General features: G+C 54.3%; 1 protein-coding gene across 15 annotated transcripts in view; it reads right to left on the bottom strand.

The window, feature by feature from the left end:
• The window catches only part of PPP6R2 (protein phosphatase 6 regulatory subunit 2), an 84050-nt gene that overhangs the window by 17463 nt on the left and 50072 nt on the right, over positions 1-16515 (bottom strand). For 13 of the 15 annotated variants that reach the window (XR_004286529.1, XR_004286528.1, XM_032345787.1 and 10 more), the window contains 3 exons: positions 11146-11332; positions 2504-2641; positions 1184-1249 (listed from right to left, as the gene is read on the bottom strand). Coding sequence is in view for 13 of the 15 variants with exons in the window: in XM_032345787.1 (XP_032201678.1) it covers positions 1184-1249; positions 2504-2641; positions 11146-11332 (391 nt within the window). In the remaining 2 variants the exon portion in view is untranslated. Of the gene's footprint in view, positions 1-1183; positions 1250-2503; positions 2642-11145; positions 11356-16515 lie in introns of all 15 variants that reach the window. The other 2 variants (XM_032345795.1, XM_032345785.1) reach the window with 2 other exon arrangements.

Here is a 16515-nt window from a genome sequence, read left to right on the forward strand (position 1 = left end):
CTGCGTGGCCCGGCCGTAGCAACGGCGCGGACATGAGCCTGCACTGCTGTTCTCCAACCGCTGAGGGCAAGCAAGCGTCTTTACTTTTGTCATGCACAGAAAAAGGCCTGTCAGGATCTACTCCAAACTCAACGGCGGTTCTCGCAGGGAGCGGGCAGAGGCCAAGAGAGGAAGCCCCGCTGCCATCCCACACGCCTCGATGCTGCTAGCGGGAGCCTTCCTCCCAGAGCTCCCGACCCTGCAAACCCCACCTCCTCAAGCGTGGGCTGGACCCAGCCACTGCCTTCGAGAAAGCAGAATACAGCCACAGGGCAGACTGTCCATTAAAAAAAAAAAAAGGATTTGATTTATTTGCGAGCGCGCGCACATGAGAGGGTGAACGCGAGCGAGGCGGGTCAGACGGAGCAGCAGGCTCTCCACGGAGCAAGGGGCCCGCTGCAGGACTCGACCCCTGAGCTGAAGGCAGATGCTGAGCCACGCAAGCACCCCAGACTGTCCCTTCTAAGATGAATGTGCAGAAGAATGGCTTCCGTCTTGCTCACTCCAAAGGAAACCAGCAGCACACTGCGAGCTGCCCTGCGGACAGGCCCACCGCCTTGGAGGAAGAGAGTCCTGCTGAGCCGCTGGTGACCCTGGAAGCGGGCCCTTCCCGCGCTGAGCCCTGACATGCCCACAGTCTTGTGACAGACCCTGTGCAGAGCACCCACTAAGCCATGTCCAGGTCCCTGACTCACAGAAACAGAAATAAAAAATGCTTTCCGTTACAAGCAACTGTTTTAGAGTAATCTGTTACTCAGCCAGAGATAACTAATTTAGCCCCTTTGTTTTTTATAAAATTGTGGTTACTATTATTATTTTTAAAAGATTTTATTTATTTATTTGACAGGGAGACCGAGAGGGAACACAGCAGAGGGAGTGGGAGAGGGAGAAGCAGGCTTCCCGCCGACCAGGGAGCCCAATGCAGGGCTCGATCCCAGGATCCTGGGACCATGACCTGAGCCAAAGGCAGACGCTTAACCGTTTGAGCCACACAGGCGTTCCTGGTTATTATTTTTTTTTACTGAAAAGAAAGAGTCTAGAAAGTGCTTGATTAAAGGAAGAAAGGCATCTGACGGGTCCTCATCTGAGGACCCACAGGGCACGTTCCCCAGCAGCCCGAGCGAGGGGCGGGCGCCGTACTCACGTCTTCATCCTGACTCGGATGGATCAGCTGCACGAGCCTCTGGATGACCTTCTCTCCGCTGAGCCACTGAAAGGGAAAAAGAGGCCCGTCAATGACGTTCTTCACGTCTGACCCAACAGAAGGGAGGTCGCTCAGGACAGCAGAAATCCCTGTGCCAGCTTCCAGGGACAGAGGTTCTTGGCCCAACATGTGTGTCCAGAAAAAATCGTGATCAGGTTCTGGAGTGACCTAAACTCCGTGAAGAAGGGAACCACAGTCCTTATGCCCCAATGGTGGCCTCTTAAACACACGGTCTCAGGCTACCTCAGAGGACAGAAGGGGCTGGAGCCGGGGCGCGCTCCGCAGTGGGCAGCCTGGCTGCATGTGGGGCCCAGCTCCCCTCGCTGTGCCGCCAGGGCCCTTCCGGGAGTGGGAGAAGCACAGAGGCCTGGTGCGGCAGCAGGAGCGCAGTGAGGACTGAGCGCCCAGCACGGCTCCGAGCTCAAAGGCGGTGGGCGCCCAGGGAAGACCAGTGCATTTCCTTATCCCAAACTGGAAGGTCTGCCTCCGTGGCCACTCAGCTGTGAGTCTGTGCAGGCTTGCTGGGAACAGCAGACGTGTCCGCTGCGCTCACCGCCTACCGCTAGCCACTGTGATCAATTCTTTGTGGAGGGCAGCGTAAGCCCAAGTGTGAGAACCGCCACCTTGATGACAGCCGTCACCAGATGTCTGGGGCTGGAAAATGGGCAAGAAAGACCAACACTTCATCTTCAGCTGCACTGCAAACAAAGCCTGCCCGACGACAGTGAACAGCTCAGCCAGCACTGACTTGCTGGTTTCTCGGAGATGAGAACCCTCTTTTCTGGGAAAGCCCTCCGGGAGCTCCGAGCAGCTCCTCGTCCCGCAAGCCTGTCTGGACAGACACGTGCACAGACTCTACATAGAACAAACAGGCCCGCTTTGGCTCGACCACTGCCTCCGCATGAACACTGTCGGCTAACGGTTCCCTCTGGGCAGCGTGCCGGACATAAAGCCAGGCCCTGACAGGACCGCCGCTCTGAAGCCGCGGGGGCACTGGGATCTCGGGGCGGGAGGCCAGAGAGCGTCAGAGGCAAAGGAACACTCGGCTCTTTACCTCCGAGCAGCCCGAGGCCGGACAGCAGACGGGCTCAGACCGCGGACCCAGCGTCCAGCACGAGTCCGGAGGTGCAGCCCCAATGAGCCCGCGGCGGGGAGTCAGGCCGGACAGGCGCCAGGGGCCCTGACCCTCCCGCCCCGAGCCGCCACAGGACGCGGGGACGCGGACCGGGAAGCCGCGGAGAGCAGCGGCCGCACACTCACGTGCAGGACGTCGCGCCTGAGCCCGGCCGGCTCCACGCAGCTGACGAGCCGCAGCAGCAGGTCCATGAGGGCTGAGGTGCCGAGGTGCTTCAACACCAGGCCCACGAAGCCGTCCTTCTTCTTCAAGAACTGGATCACCTGCGGCCAAACATGCCCTGAGAAGCCGGACCCCCGCGGGCGCAGAACCCTCCCGGTGGGTTTCCAGGGGCGCAGACACCAGCTCCGGGAAGACCAGAGAGCGCGGTCAGAGGGGCCTCTCCAAGGGCAGCAGGGAGCCGACCACAGGGAAGGCCCGTGAGGCAGCCGCGGAGGCCCGCCGAGCCCGGGGCGGACGGCGGCAGGCCCCGGGCCACCAGCACCGCAGGGAGGGGCCGCGCCCCAGGCCGCCCGGGTGCTCCTTCCAGGGTCCGCCGCAGGAGACACGCCACCAACAGCCCCCGAGCGGGGCAAGAGCCCGACAGCGCAGAGCAGCTGAGACAGCCAGCGGCCGACGGGCCAGACGCCGGCGGAGGGGAAAGAGGGCTGCGGTGTGGCGAGGGAAGAGGCGCGCCGCACCCCTGGCCGGCCCCGATGCCAACGAGACGCGGGCAGCTGGCCACGAAGGCAGGCGGCGGCCGGGAGCGGCGGCGGTTCCGGGCCCGGGCAGGCCCTTCTCGGCGGCAGGCCCGCCGGCTCAGCTCAGTTCTGCCACGGACGACCGCCTGCGGCGTGCGGGCCGCAGCACAGGCGAGGGATGGGGGGGACATGGCGGGGGACATGGGGGGGGACATGGGGACGGACATGGAGGCCCACGTGCTGGGAGACCCAGTCACACTCGTGCTGGGGAAGGGGCAAGGAGGCTCTGTGAAGGGAATGACCATTCGCCTAGGAAGACGCCGCCGAGAACGACATCGGGAACAAAACACGGCGCATCACAACAGAGCCCACGGGTATCACCAGGATGAGGTTACGACAAATAATATGATGACAATTTAAATAAATTTTAAAAAATGAAAAATTTCCTTGAAAAACACACTCATCTAAACTGACAAGAACAAAGAGAAAATCTGAATATTTCTAGAGCATCGAAAGAAACAAAATCTATCATTAAAAGCCCCACATGTAAAAAATCCAGGCTCGGGGCTCCTGGGTGGCTCTGTTGGTTAAGTGTCTGACTCTTGATCTCAGGGCTGTGAGCTCAAGCCCTGTGCCGGGAGTGCACGGAGCCCATTCGGAAAAGACAGACAGAAAGGGGGAGGGAGGGAGAGGGAAGGAGGAATAAAGGAGAACTCCGGCTTTACTGGCCTTTCCTCTGAATTCTACCAAACATTTAAAGAAAACTAATTCCAGCCTTAACACCCGCTCACCAGGGAGCCCAAGAGGAAAGAATGTGTCCCACACTGAGAGCAGGAAGCTCTGACTCTAAACACCTGAGGAGGACATTGTAAGAAAAGCAAGCTATAAGCAAATCTCGCTGATGACCGCAGATGTAAAAATTCAGCACATGAAATCATAAAGTACCACAACGACAGGGCGGCAGACCACGAAACCAAGGCCAGTTTAACATTAGAAAAACAAGCAACAGAACATGCCTATGAGAATAGGGAAGAAAAATCAAATGACCAACTCAACAGAAAGTAAAAACATTTTTTTAAGATTTTATTTATTTAGGGGTGCCTGGGTGGCTCAGTGGGTTAAGCTGCTGCCTTCGGCTCAGGTCATGATCTCAGGGTCCTGGGATGGTGCCTCACATCGGGCTCTCTGCTCAGCGGGGACCCTGTTTCTCCCTCTTTCTCTCTGCCTGCCTCTCTGCCTACTTGTGATCTCTCTCTGTGTCAAATAAATAAATAAATAAATAATCTTAAAAAAAAAAAAAAAAGGTTTTATTTATTTATTTGAGAGAGAGGGAGAGGGGCAAAGGGAGGAGAAGCAGGCTCCCCACTGAGCAGGGAGTCCTACATGGGACTTGATCCAGGACCCTGGGATCCTGACCTGAGTTCAAGGTAGCCGCTTAACCCACTGAGCCACCCGGGCGCTCCCAAGAGAGTAAAAACATTTGATAAATTTCAACAACCATTCATGTTATAAACTAAAAAGACTAGGAATAAAGACAATTCCCTTAATTCTGATTTTTAAAAAGTGTCTGTAATCACCCCACAACAAACATCATATTTAATTATAAAATGTTGAAAGCTGGGGTGCCTGGGGGGCTGTCATTACGCATCTGCCTTCGGCTCAGGTCAAGATCCCAGGGACCTGATCATGATCAGTCCCGCAACGTGCTCCCTGCTCAGTGGGGAGCCTGCTTCCCCCCCTCCCACTCCCCCTGCTTGTGCGCCCTCTCTTGCTGTGTCTCTGTCAAATCAACAAAAAAAATCTTAAAAGAAAGTGAGTTGAAAGCTTTTCTTCTCAGGGAATAAATAAAACAAGGAGGCCCACCATCACACTGCAACTCAACATGTACTAAAGGTTCCAACTACTGCAATTAGGCAAGAAAAAGAGATAAAAGGTATAAGACTTAAAAGGAACAAAACAAAATTGTCATTAATCACAATGATAAGATCCTGTACACAGATAAAACAAAAGAGCAGAAAGGTACACTGTTAGAGTATCAGCTTTGCCGACAGTCACCAGAAGGAGAATCACCCAGGACAGACCGGAGCGCACGGCAGGTGATGCACCGGGCCCAGCCCGGGACGGCCCAATGCCAAACAAGGGAGACGCGCAGACGTGCCCGGCGGCTTGAAGGCTCTGCAAGGGATTATGCTGGAAACAAGCTGCCTGAAGGCTTTAATTTGTATGCTTTAGGTTATAACTTGTTTTAACGATTTTATTTATTTGACAGAGAGAGACACGGCCAGAGAGGGAACACAAGCCGGGGGAGCAGGAGAAGCAGACTTCCCGCTGAGCAGGGAGCCTCATGTGGGGCTCAGTCCCAGCGCCCCAGGATCATGACCTGAGCCGAAGGCGGACGCTCAACGACTGAGCCACCCCGATGCCCCATATGTTTTAAATAACACTTTGAAATAATCAAGTTTTAGAAATGGAAGTGGATTAGCGTCAGGGACGGGTGAGGGGACGGGAGGAGTGTGGGAGCAGCTACACAGGGCGACACAGGGACCCGCGCTGTTCCGGAGCCGTCCCGCTCCCTGATGGTGATGGTGGATACATGAACCTGTACAGCTGATCAACAGTACAGAACTTCACACACACACACACACACACAACTACAAGCAAAACCGAACCAACAAGTAAGATCAGCGGACCGTATGAATGTCGATAACCTGGCAGTGATGTGCTACTAGTATTTTACAAAATGTCACCATTGACAAAACTGAGCAAAGTATACAAAGGAATTTTCCAAATTATTTTATACAACAGCATGTGAATCTACAATTATCTCAGTCAAAAACTTCAATAAAAGATGCCACTTAGAATACTACAAAAATATCAACCCTAATGAAACCTGGGTAAGGCCCTCCCCCACAGAATTATGACATGTTATCAGGAGAAATTAAAGAAGCCCTCGTTATCCGCTTTGTGACCGTCACACAAAAACAGTCACAGACAGTACGTCAGTAAAGGGGAGGGCTGTGTTTCAGTAAGATTTCATTTACAAAAATAGGTCACAGGTTGGTTTTGGCCTGTGGGCCACAATCTGCCAACTCCAACCCAGAGCCAACGTAAGCCTAACCACAACTCTGACAGGTTTTCTTGGGGGAGAAGGTTGGGGAGAAGGTGGAAACTGACAAATTCATTCTAAAACAATGCAAAAGGTAAAAAACAGTAGTAAGAAATTCTGAAGAAAAACCAAGCGAGAGGACTTATCAAATACCAAGACTTGTAAAGCTCCATGTATTAGGACAGCACAGCACTGGTGCGCTCACAAACAGAACAGGAGAACAAAGTCTAGGAACAGATGTACTTACACGGGAGCCTCTGACGTGTGACGGGGCCGTGAGCGTAGAACAACCGAGAGAAGGGCCTCCCCGGGACGTGGTGCTGGGCTCACTGCACACCCATACTAAAACAAACCCCAAAACCTCCAACCTTACATCCCTTACAAGAATCCGTCTCAAGTAAATTATAGATAGAAATAGGAAAGGGAGGGCGCCTGGGTGGCTCAGTGGGTTAAAGCCTCTGCCTTCGACTCAGGTCACGATCCCAGGGTCCTGGGATTGATCCCGCATCGGACTCCTTGATCAGCAGGGAACCTGCGTCTCCCTCTCCTGTCCCCACAGCTTGTGCTCTGTCAAATAAATAAATAAAATCTTTTTTTAAAAGAGAGAGAGAATTCCTGCAAATCACAAAGAGACTTCACAAAAGAAAACATCCAAATGGTCAGTTAATACATGAAAAGGTACTCATCCTCATCGGTCAGCAGGGAGACTGCAGATCCAGACCTCAACGCTGTATTATGTACCAGAACACATGCCCGGAGAGCGGGAATGTGATTACAGGAAGGGTCGGTGAGCGACAGGAACCGGGGTCCTCTGCCGGTGGGATTGAGAACTGACTCAACCACTGCCACTGGGTCTGCTCGAGATGACCACAGGTGTGTCCTAGTTACGACGAACACCTAGCATAATGCGACACCCACAGCAGCCACTAAAAACCTAAACAGACACGTAAGAAAACACTCTAGATAAGTCAAAATGGAATTTTTTTTTTAAAGATTTTATTTATTTATTTGGCAGACAGAGATCACAAGTAGGCAGAGGCAGGCAGACAGAGAGAGGAGGAAGCAGGCTCCCCACTGAGCAGAGAGCCCGATGCAGGACTCTGAGATCATGACCTGAGCCGAAGGCAGAGGCTTAACCCACTGAGCCACCCAGGTGCCCAAAATGGAATTTTTTAAATTATCAAATAACACACAGGAGTCAGGAAAAAGAACAGAAAATGAAAAATGTGATCAGAAAACTACAATAAAATGGAAGCCCTGGGGCGCCTGGGTGGCTCAGTGGGTTAAAGCCTCTGCCTTCAGCTCAGGTCATGGTCCCAGGGTCCTGGGATCAAGCCCCACATTGGGCTCTCTGTTCAGCAGGGAGCCTGCTTCCTCCTCACTCTGCCTGCCTCTCTGCCTACTTGTGATCTCTGTCAAATAAATAAATAAAAATCTTTAAAAAAAGGGGGGGGAGCCCTGATATATAAACAATTACATTAAATGTAAATGGCCCGAAATACGCCAATTAAAGAAGAGCAGAGCAGGTAAGAACACATGACTCGGGGCACCTGGGTGGCTCAGTGGGTTAAAGCCGCTGCCTTCGGCTCAGGTCATGATCTCAGGGTCCTGGGATCGAGCCCCGCATCGGGCTCTCTGCTCAGCGAGGAGCCTGCTTCCTCCTCTCTCTCTGCCTGTCTCTCTGCCTGCTTGTGATCTCTGTCTGCCAAATAAATAAATAAAATCTTTAAAAAAAAAAAAAAAGAACACATGACTCAACTATGCATCGTTCACAAGAAATTCACTTCAAATAGAACAATTCACACACACAATGCTGCAAAATTATCCCTCCTTATCCACGGGGGATACATTCCAAGACCCCCAATGGATGCCTAAAACCACGAACAGTACTGAACCCTACGCACACTATGCTTCCTCCTACGCGTACACACCTGTGATAGAGTTTAACTGATACATCAGGCATAGTAAGAGATGAACAACACTAAGCAACTAGAACAACTGTGACAACAGACTGAATCTGTGTGTGAATGACGCTCCTCCCTCCCTCGCTCCAACACCTCACTGTGCGGACTCAGCCTTCCTCCTACAATGTGAGATGGTGACGTGCTTATGGAATGAGCTGAGGGTAGGCTTCGTCTGACCTTCGGACGCGGCGTCAGGAGAAGGGTCACCCGCTTGTGCACCATGACTGACAGTGGTCACTGGAACCGTGGCTAAGGCAGGACTACGATACACAAATGCCCACAGCAGCTCGATTTGCAACAGACAAAAGTGCAAACACCTCGTGTCCTTCAACAGACGAACAAACTGTGCTCCAGCCCAACTCCTCAGTAATGAAGGGACCCGAGATCATGCTGGTCAAGTCCTCCTGCTGTAGAAACATACAGGAGGGCACCCGGGTGGCTTCGTGCACTAAGCCTCTGCCTTTGGCTCAGGTCCTGATCCCAGGGTCCGGGGGTCGAGCCCCATATGGGGGTGCTCCCTGCTCAGCAGGGAGCCTGCTTCTCCTTCTCCCTCTGCCCCTCTCCCTGCTCATGCATTCTCTCCTCCATTCTCTCCAAGTAAATAAATAAAATCTTAAAAAAAAAAAAGAAAAAAGAAACACATATGGGAATATCTACATATAAAATGATACAATGTCTGGGATTTGCTTCCAAATAATCTGGGATGGGGTTTGGAAATAGGGGCTGTAGAACAATAAAACCGGTCAGAAAGACATGATCGTTGAAGTTGTGTGACAGAAACACAGGGGTTTATAAACTGTTTTCTCTACAAATGTACGAAATGGTCTGAACTGAAGAGTTAAGAAAATGCAGTACGCCTGCTCACTGCAGCCCATGTCTCTGTGGAAACGTTGCATCAAACACTGTGGCCCTGTCCCAGCAGCCCCTAGAAACAAGGCAGCTGCGTGCTTACTGTTCCAAAACTCTGGTCCGGCAGTAACACGGCCACTGCGTCTGCTGGAAAGAACGTGGGAGCTATACAGGAGAAGACATACCAAATCCATTTCTTTTTTTTTTTTTTTTTTTTTTTTTTTATTTTATTTATTTTTCAGAGACAGAGGGAGAGAGCGCGAGCGAGCACAGGCAGACAGAGAGGCAGGCAGAGGCAGAGGGAGAAGCAGGCTCCCTGCCGAGCAAGGAGCCCGATGTGGGACTCGATCCCAGGACCCTGAGATCATGACCTGAGCTGAAGGCAGCTGCTTAACCAACTGAGCCACCCAGGCGTCCCACCAAATCCATTTCTAAGTGGAAAAAAAAATAACAGTTCGCGGTATTCAGAGTATGATACCGTCACGTGAAAATAAATAGTGAGTATACGTCAGCGTCTCTTACAGGAGAAGAACTGGGAGAGACCGGAACTGATCAGCCCGCAGCCGCCGCCTCGGGAGTGCACAGAGACTGTCCGTGTATTTCTACCTTGTCTGAAATGCACATAAATATGTCACATCTTTGCCAACAGAAGAAATATTTTTAAAGAGTGCGTTTCATATTTTTGATGCACTTGGCAAGGGAAGACAGAGCGAACATCTGAAAGGAGCAGAGAAATATGGTCGGGCTACAGGCGGTTATGCACCAGGCGCGGGCCAGAAACAACGCTTTTTAGAAATTCTAGCACTGCCCACAGCCACACTGACGCCCCCACTGCCCAGTCATACGGACCACAACACTTGCCCTCATCACTGGTGTGCGAGGGCGCACTGTCGTGTCCGGGAGCCGGCGCCGCCACGAGCACGCTCTTTCATCACCCGCGTCCCCTCTAGTCTTCATTTACCCCCTGACTGGGTCAGAGAAGTATCTGAGGTGAGACAGTCCTCTGAGGCCCCGGACAAAGCTAAGATTCAGGATTCTGGGAAACGTATGTTCCACTGAACATTTCCAACATGCCAAGAACTTCTTCAAGGGAACAACGATCCGCCTGGAGGCTGCCCCTCTCCGCAACTCTCTGCACATAAAATAGTGGTCTGTTCCCTCAACGGATATTTCACAATACTGAACACGTAAACGATGAGTATTCTGGGGTATGATCATGCAATCTGCCCAACAGTTTTGTCCCCTCCTAGAGTTAGAACTGAAAGAATTTTTAGGGGCGCCTGGGTGGGTCAGATGGGTAAGCCGCTGCCTTCGGCTCAGGTCATGATCCCAGGGTCCTGGGATCGAGTCCCTCGTCAGGCTCTTCGCCCAGTGGAAGGGAGCCTGCTTCTCTCTCTGCCTCTGCCTGCCACTCTGCCTACTTGTGCTATCTCTAAATAACATCTTTAAAAAAAAAGAATTTTTAAAAGTCCTTGTATCTTAGAGGTATATACAGTAGCGTGAACAATAAAATCTTGCAACATCTGGTGTTTGTTCTGAAATAATGCACTGGGGATGGTGGCAAGGGTTAAAGGTGAAAGACTCACCAGGCCCAGCTGCTGGGGCTGGTGGCAGGCCTGAGGCCACGCTCCGACATGCCCTGTCTCTGCGTGTCCACAGCGTGGGTGGTGCAGAAGCACGAACGGACTCCAAGGCTGTGCTCCAGCTAACGAAACGAATTCACTCTTTTCACAGAAGCCTGACGCTATAAGCTTTCCTTTATCTGCTTTGAAACATACGTGTCTAGACACAAATACTGCCGCCCCACAGAGCAGATCTCAGAAGGCGGACATCCTCAGAACCTGTCATGATGCAGGCCTGCCCCCTATTCCTCACGCCTCCGCCCAGTCGGGACAGAGCCAGCCAGCCTGGTTTTGTGTCCTGGGCAGCTCTCAGGTGGCAGGAAGAGCTGCTTCTTCCTAAGCCAGCCAGCAGAAGCCACTTTCCTTATCAAATTCCAACTCACACAGCGGCTGCGCACCCCGCCCCACCTGTGCCCTGGGGAAGAGTCACAAACCGTGCTCTCCGAGCCCTGAAGCCCGGGTCACGCAGTGACAGCCGACCGCCAGCTGCGCCAGCACCGGCCACGCCGGCCACCCCGAGCCACGTGGGCCTGGCAGCTTATTTACCTGTTCAGTTTTTCGTGCAATGAGGTTGCCGATGGTCTTGCTGAAAAAACTGGCGAGCAGAGGATTGAGCGGCGGCTCGTGGTCCAAGAAATCATACAGAAGGTTCAGCAGAGTCTCATCCCCTCCTAGTCTGTCGTTGATCTGCGGCACGTCACACGTCAGCAGCTCGCAGGCTGTGTTTGGGTACCTAAGAGGGCACAACACAAGCGACTGGAGGTGAAATTAGACTTCTTCAGCTCTCAGGAAGCTGCTTAAGTGACCAGCCTCTCAGGAAGCAGGTCCACAGGTCAGACCTTGGAAAGAGTAAAAATACGAGGATCCCGTGACCCACGGGCATTTCTGACGACAACGAGCTCCACGTGTCACACACATTTTCCTCCCTCCTCACCCCTACGCCGTGAAAGCCCCTCTCTCCCGACAACCGCAATCTCTGAATAACGCGCGTTCATCTTTGGGATCTCCTCTCTCACGACCTCAGGCCAGGTCTCTTCCTTCCTGTGACAACACAGCTGGTGACCGCAGTCCGTGACACATACCCTCTCCTCGCCCTGCCCGCCCCTACGCACCGACAGCACAGACCCCAGCTTGTCCCTGGGCTAAAGGAATGCCGGGTCAGCCGCTCAAGATGCAGGGCCAGTCACGAGGCATCGTGTGGGCAAATCATCAATACCCGGACACATAAAATGACCAGATACAAAATAGTCTTTTTTTTTTTTTTTAAAAGATGTATTTATTTATTTATTTATTTATTTATTTATTTGACAGACAGAGATCACAAATAGGCAGACAGAATGGCAGGCAGAGAGAGAGGAGGAAGCAGGCTCCCTGCTGAGGGAGAAGCCCAATGCAGGACTCCATCCCAGGACCCTGGGATCATGACCTGAGCTGAAGGCAGAGGCTTAACCCACTGAGCCACTCAGGTGCCCCTCAGATACGAAATAATCTTGATCCCATCACATGGAACCCCCTGACATCCCTCTGCTCCCTGCCTTGACCTCTGACACAGCGTCACTGCCATTGCCCTGGGACAGGCACAGCTACCCAGCAAGCAGACGCATCCAGGACAGAGCCCACAACAGCAGGGCCATTAGCAACGCCTGGTGCCAGGGCGCCTGGGGGGCTCCGTCGGTTGGGCGTCCGACTCTTGGTTTTGGCTCAGGTCACGCTCTCAGGGTCCCGGGATCGAGCCCTGCCGCGGACCCTGTGCGCAGCAGGTGGTCTGGTAGAGATTCTCTCCCTCTGCCCCTCCCCCTGCCCTCTCTCTCTCTTGCTCTCTAAAATAAATAAATAAATAAATCTTTAAAACAAACAAATAATCTCTGGTGCCATCCCCAGCTCTACCTGGGAATGCAGGGAAGGGCAACTGGGGCCAGAGCAGGAGGCGTACGGATGGCCCCAGCGGGGCGGACTGCCCGGGAGAACGCCTGCTAGTCCACGGGACACGCTCTGCAGCTTCAGGCACGTGACCTAACCTCTCTGCATCTGGGCTTTCCCATCTGAACAAGGAGATGCAAGTGCCCAGCCACCCCACAAGGCTGTGCATGAAACAGCAAGCCCAGGGTCAAGGTCAGCCCGCACGACCCTCCAGCTCCTGGCAGCCACCAACCTAGGCCCTCACATAGGCCTAAACCATGCTGGGCACTGTGGACTGGCTACAGAGGCCGGGTTGGAGAGACTCCAGAGGAGGCAGCAGAGCACGGCAGCCAACTCACGCGGAAGGGGAGAAGCCAACAAATCTAGGTCTGACTGCGGGACAGGTGTTTCTCATCAGCCCAGAGAACACAAAGCACCTTCTAGAGCTCGGAGCCACCGTGCCAGGCGCGCAGGCTGGGCATGAGGCCGGCTGCGCGCACACAGAGCTGGCCCAGGCCGCGAGCAGCGGGCGAGAGGCGTAACCCGGGCCCACCCACCTCACGGGATGGCCACCAGGATCACACGGCCACCTCAGCACCGCAATATACACTACGAAACCCGCATGGAGGAAGACACACAGCTGCCAGGGACCGGAGGTCAGAGCGCAGGGCAGGAGGGCCAGGCCACAGCGACCCTGAAAGCCAGAGCTAGACCTTACATCACACAGGCACCCAGGTGTCCACCAGAGAAGATGTACCAACGCTACAAAAGAGCCAAGGCCCAGAGGAAAGCACAGACTATTCCTTCAAAAATGTTTCCAGAGCACGTGGAAAGGCCCCAACCTGGTTTCCACACACAAGCAAATGTGCACACATGTGGCAAGACAAGCTATAAGGAACTGACCCTCAAAGGTTACATCTAGGTACAGGGACTGAGGTTTTCTTTATTGGCCTTTTACAATTATTCTTCAAAAAAACAGGTAGGGGCGCCTGGGTGGCTCAGTGGGTTAAGCCTCTGCCTTCTGCTCAGGTCATGATCCCAGGGTCCTGGGACTGAGCCCCACATCAGGCTTCCTACACAGCAAGGAGCCTGCTTCTTCCTCTCCCTCTGCCTGCAACTCTGCCCACTTGTGTTCTCTGTCAAATAAATAAATAAAATCTTTGAAAAGGAAAGGAAAGGGGAAGTGATGGCTGGCAAGGCCCAGAGGATGGCGGGGCGCGCCAGGGAAGTTCGCATCAGGCCGCCAGAGGGAGCGCCCACGAGAAACCACTGCAGAGAGGCCTGGCCACAGAGGCAGCGGCTAACCGGGCAGGTGGGAAGGCGCGGCTCAGGAGAGCAGCAGGCTTCCTGCCCGTCCCTTGCCGGTACTCAGGACTCACAAGTTACCCCTGGAAGAGACAGGCCAGAGCAGCTCCTGACTCGGAGACATCAGGCACAGCTGAGGGACTGACGACACGCTGGCCAGAAACGGGGCCTGGTAAAAAGCAAAAACAAAACAAAAAACGAACACAAAAACAAAAGCTTCCTGACTGAGGCTGCTGTCAGGTCCTCACCCCGCAGCTAGGGGCGGGGAGGATTACTTTCTGGAGAAACCGTGGGACAGAGCGAAGTCAACCAGGCACAGCCTACCCAAGCGGTGGGCCACCTGTCGCCCACCTGCACGCACGGCGAGCAGGCCCCATCAGACCCCACACCGGCGCCGGCGCCTCTCCGCCAGAAGGAGCCAAGGGCTGACCAACCACACAGCTGCCAGGGGACGAGACGCGCAGGGAACAGACGGAAACTCCCGGAAACGCTCTGCCCCAACCCAGAGTGGCCACGAGCAGGAAATGGAGGCTTGGAGGTAAAATGCCTGACGATAAGAAAGACCCCCTCAATCAGAAATGTGATGGAAAGCTTACAAATCAGCAGGACAGGAAGACAGCACGTGAAGAAGCCTCTCAGACGTAGACAAAAAGGCAAAGACAAGACATCCAGAGCGAAAAGAAGAGGAAAGCACGAATTCAGGTGGTCTAACACCCGACGACAAGTCCCAGGAAGAGAAAACAGAGGGCAAACCGGTGGGGAGAAGATTATCAAAGAAACAACACGGGAAGCTTCCCTGTGGGAAGGCCACGACCAACAGGCCGAAAGGGCCCAGGGGCACCTGCACCGTCAGTGACCAGAAGCCCGGACGCAGGGGCACCTGCACCGTCAGTGACCAGAGGCCCGGACGCAGGGGCACCTGCACCGTCAGTGACCAGAGGCCCGGACGCAGCGTTTCCGTGCTTACGGCTGACACTGCACTCTGAAACCTGTCTGGTTGAAACTGTCCTGTCCGGACCCCGGGGGTGATCTCCCAGGACGACGGAACCACACAAGGGCCCAAGTGCCCCCTGGAGGAGACAAAACCTGGGAGCCCTGTTGCATCTGGCATGTCCGCGACAAGGCCAGGAAGAGGAGCCGACCGCGGCGGTGTCTGAAGCACACCCAGGCGTGTCCGTGCAGGGTCTACACCAGAGGGAGTGGGTGCGCAGTCAGACCCTCCCACGGCCCTCCTCCTCCAGCACCGACTAGAGACAACTCCCCGCAGGAAGGAGGCCAGAGATGACACGACGAGCTCCTGGGACACGGAAGGTGGGCCCTGGCTTATCAGAGGGAGGATGGAGGGAACCTCTTGCCCCTTCAGACACCTCCCTCTGTGCCAAGAAGTGCTGCCCCCCCGGGGGGTCATCGGGCGACTGGGCTCAGCCCTCCTCCCCGTAGGATGGGTCTTCTGGAGGGTGTCCTTTCTGCGGGGCTATCCTGCTGCAGCCCCATTTCCCAACAGGTGAGCACTTCTAACCCTGCAATCTGGATTCCAGAAGCCCACGGCCCAGGGCCACAGAACACACTCCCCCACAGCACCTTGCAAGTAACGGCAGCACCGTCTTGGGGTCGGTCTGCTGACTTCCTGTTCCTCAAAAGGCTGAGAACTCAACAGGCAAACTGGACAGGAACTTTCAGAAAAAGACCAGCACCTGCTAGTGGCTCTCAGGCTGGACCAGGGAGCCCGCTTCTCAGCCCAGGGCTGCCGCGCAGAGCCCTCACCGAGCCCTCACCGCCTGCAGCAGCCTCGGGCTTTCCGCAGGAACAACGGCTGCTCCCTGACCTCACGCCACCCACGGGCAGCTTCTCTGGAACCGGCATGGCTCCGGCGCATCCCCCACAATCGGGAAAGGGGTCTCCGCATGAGCCAGCCTGTAGTCAGGCGGGGGGAGCGACCAGTTACACTGCTCAGAGCCGCCACCCAGAGGCACGACGGCCAGGCCGGCGGAGGTGGGCGGTCACCCGGGGTGGAGAAGCAGGCCAGCGGCTCCCGGGAGGCAAGGGTATGGCCAGACCCACTCACTCTACTTCATTCCTGCCTCCTCACCATCTATCCGTCCATCCTACTCCTCTACTCAAAAAGGAATCTTCAAATTGATTTTAAAATGAAAAATCTTGGGACGCCTGGGTGGCTCAGTTGGTTAAGCAGCTGCCTTCGGCTCGGGTCCTGATCCCAGCGTCCTGGGATCGAGTCCCATGTGGGGCTCCTTGCTCAGCAGGGAGCCTGCTTTGCTTCTCCCTCTGCCTCTGCCTGCCACTCCGTCTGCCTGTGCTTACTCTCTCCCCACCTCTCTCTCTGATAAATAAATAAAATCTTAAAAAAAAAAAAAAAAAAATGAAAAATCTTAAGTTTTGATTTGGGCTACAGACACGCCCTTTCAAACTCAGTTCCCCGGGCTGGGGAAGGGCAGCCTCCCGCCCCGCGTCCCTGCGCACCCCACGCCTGTCCTCAGCTCTGTGGTCGGCCTCCAGGTGTCTAAGTAAAATAGAGACGTATGTCTTCACTTGTCACCTTCCAGTGTGAAAGCCGACCTCCTACAATGAAAGTGAAGACGGAGCGCCCCTGCCGCCCGCCCCTCACCCTCCCTCTGACAATCACAGCACAATTCTTGGCTAAACACAGGGCTATGCTGACCTTGTATGGACACGGAGGCTCCGTTCACAGCGGAG

Source organism: Mustela erminea, chromosome 6, assembly GCF_009829155.1.
Source record: "Mustela erminea isolate mMusErm1 chromosome 6, mMusErm1.Pri, whole genome shotgun sequence".
Classification (NCBI taxonomy): Eukaryota; Metazoa; Chordata; class Mammalia; order Carnivora; family Mustelidae; genus Mustela; species Mustela erminea.